Here is a 3,004-nt window from a genome sequence, read left to right on the forward strand (position 1 = left end):
TTATATTAATTTTTTGAGGCTGAGGTTGATTTTTGGGTTGAACCAAAATCAATTTGCGAAAGGATTGTAGTGCAAAATGTACTTCTATGTAATTGCGCGTCATAAATCCTATATCATCTGTATTAAGAAGAAATCATTTAGCGAAAGAGAATCTTTGTGTACAAACGGTACTTCAAACTTGAACTAACATGAAGAAATTAATGAAACTTTTTTATCTTTTGAGTTGTTCTGCCGATCAGTCGTTCAAGATTTTTGGTCTCTACTTGGGATTTTTGATGTATACAAAGAAGATAATGAAGTAAAAGTAGTGCGAAAAGTGAAAAAGTGACGAGATTTATTGATTATATTGAGTAAATTTTTAAATGTAAAAAATTGGATAAGACAACTCAAAAAGAAGAAAAAGGTAAAAAAATAACGGGAAAAGATCAGTGTTAGTAAGCAATTAGGCCAAGCAAGGGATGATTTTTTTCTGTGACATCTAAGAAACGGAAGAGTTGGAAGCAAAGAATTAAAACACAAAGAAAAAAGCGAGAGTTGCAGCAAATGGTCGTTGCTTGCATGTGCGCCTCGATATGTTTCTAACCATCACCCAGATATCACATGCCCCACTCCTAGATTTACTACCCACACTTTTCATTTCACACTCCATACTCCTCTACCTCCAATAATTTCACATTCCATCTTTACCCTCACATTGTTGCCTCCCTCACTTACATTCCCAAGGGCAATTTGGTCCAAATATTCTTCAACATCCCAAAGAGAGTATTTTGTTATTTACATTTTCTCCCTCCAATTTCTCCTATAAATAAACCTTAGCATTTGCAATTTCTAAGCATCTTCCTACACTCTCCACACTCACATTACTCATTCTCCTTTAAGCCACTTATCTCCTCTCCTTTCCTCAGCTTCTAATCAAAATGTAATCATCTTGTCTCCTAATATATTCTTACATGCTACATTTGTGTACTTGTTTATATTTTTTTATGCCATGCTGAATGTGTCTTGACATTTATGTGCAGGAAAATGGTTAATCTTGGAATGTTCTTGGTGGGCTTTGTTGCATTAATGGCCTCCTCTGTTCAAGGATATGGAGGTTGGTCTGGTGCTCATGCCACCTTCTATGGTGGGGGTGATGCCTCAGGCACAATGGGTATGTCAAAAATTAGATAAAAACTAAAAATAATTTTTAACTTTTTTTTTTTGGCCTTTCTCTAATGATTTGGTGTTGGGGACTATTATAGGTGGGGCTTGTGGATATGGGAATCTGTACAGCCAAGGTTATGGAACAAACACTGCAGCTTTGAGTACTGCTCTGTTCAACAATGGGTTAAGCTGTGGGTCTTGCTATGAGATTAAGTGTGTTAATGACAATCAATGGTGTCTGCCTGGCTCCATCATGGTCACTGCAACTAACTTCTGTCCACCCAACAGTGATGGAGGCTGGTGTAATCCTCCCAACCAGCACTTTGACCTCTCCCAGCCTATTTTCCAACACATTGCTCAATACAAAGCTGGCATAGTCCCTGTTTCCTACAGGAGGTGAACCCTCTAATCCTTGCTACAGGCTCGGTCGAAATAAGTCACTTATTTCCAGAAAAAAATATATGAATATTTATTTTTTATGGAAATAAGTGACTTATTTATGCAAATAAGACATATAAAATATTTATTAAAAAATTTGACACTAACAAATATTTTGTAAATGCGAAACCCAAAATAAGTATCTTTTTTATAAAATAAGGTCAGTCAAACAAGCTGATACTAATGAAATCTTGGTTTTGGTTTGAACAGGGTACCATGCCAGAGGAGGGGAGGCATAAGGTTTCAAATAAATGGTCATTCTTACTTCAACTTGGTTTTAGTCACAAATGTTGGTGGTGCTGGAGATGTTCATGCTGTTTCAATCAAAGGATCAAGGACTGGTTGGCAACCAATGTCAAGAAACTGGGGACAGAACTGGCAGAGCAACAACTATCTCAATGGTCAATCTCTGTCTTTCAAGGTCACCACAAGTGATGGAAGAACTGTTATTTCTAACAATGTTGCTCCAGCTAGCTGGTCCTTTGGCCAGACATTCAGTGGAGCTCAATTCCACTAGCAACCATCTATTACTCGGTTCAATGCAGGCTGCAACTTGGAAAAATCCTATGTTTTTTTACTTATATTGTCACTAGTATTAGTATTGTGACTATATATTGTATTAGTTTTAGGCATTATAGCTCATGGGGAGGGCTTTTGGGTCCTTTAATATTTTATTAGGTTGGTTTTTAGGGTGCCCTGTAATATGAGAAACAGGGTAGGCCTTGACATTTGTGTCATGTTTTCCAATTTGCCCCTTCTGTCTAAAGGCAGAAAGTTGGCAGTGGTGGACTTTTACCACCCGCCTGCAGTAAGTTTTATTTTTACTACCCTTTGCTTCTTTGTATTGTATTACATTTTGGCTTGTAAGTTGATTAATCATCTGATGGTTGGGTGAGGTTTGAAATGTAAATCTCATCTGTTGGTTATGTAAAGAAAGTTATTATGATTCTCTATGATAAAGACTGTTCCTTAGCTTGTTTTGTTTCCCTTTCGCATTTGTAAATGAAATTGAACTCCCAATTTGACTTGTGAACCAAAATGCTATTCAATGTAAAATGTAGACCATTTGATGAAGAGCCCGTGAACTCAACTTGTATCTTTGCTCACACAACATCTTACATACAGATAACCAGACAAGTCGATAGATAAAATTTCTAAGGTCATACTACTTTTCCATTTGTAATTTTAACTTTCACAAATTTCTGATTTTTTTCAAAGTTAAGAGTTGTAACCGGAAACGTTTTCTCAATTATTGTAAAAATAAAGTGTTAATAAACTTGATTACTATGGTAAGAGGTTGTTCTGAGAGATGTTTATGAACATAATTCTCACGGACTTGTCCCATACATGAGAATATTACATACTTACATTAGAGTGGGAGTTTAAGATGCGGTTGCCAGTTCCAGCAATCCCACTATGCAAA

General features: G+C 36.4%; 1 protein-coding gene across 1 annotated transcript; it reads left to right on the forward strand.

Annotated features, from left to right (window-relative positions):
* The first annotated feature begins 786 nt into the window (after positions 1-786).
* LOC108199937 (expansin-A10) lies at positions 787-2,553 on the forward strand. The gene is made up of 4 exons (XM_017367964.2): positions 787-919; positions 1,020-1,150; positions 1,242-1,539; positions 1,792-2,553. Coding segments are annotated over exons 1-4 (738 nt in total). The 5' UTR covers positions 787-917; the 3' UTR covers positions 2,099-2,553.
* The last annotated feature ends 451 nt before the right edge of the window (positions 2,554-3,004 follow it).

The sequence above is a fragment of the Daucus carota genome, chromosome 8 (assembly GCF_001625215.2).
Source record: "Daucus carota subsp. sativus chromosome 8, DH1 v3.0, whole genome shotgun sequence".
NCBI lineage: Eukaryota > Viridiplantae > Streptophyta > Magnoliopsida > Apiales > Apiaceae > Daucus > Daucus carota.

Coding starts and splice junctions, on each gene's coding strand:
- LOC108199937 (XM_017367964.2), top strand. Junction 1,151..1,241: donor TGATGCCTCAGGCACAATGG/GTATGTCAAAAA, acceptor GGACTATTATAG/GTGGGGCTTGTGGATATGGG. Junction 1,540..1,791: donor GTCCCTGTTTCCTACAGGAG/GTGAACCCTCTA, acceptor TGGTTTGAACAG/GGTACCATGCCAGAGGAGGG.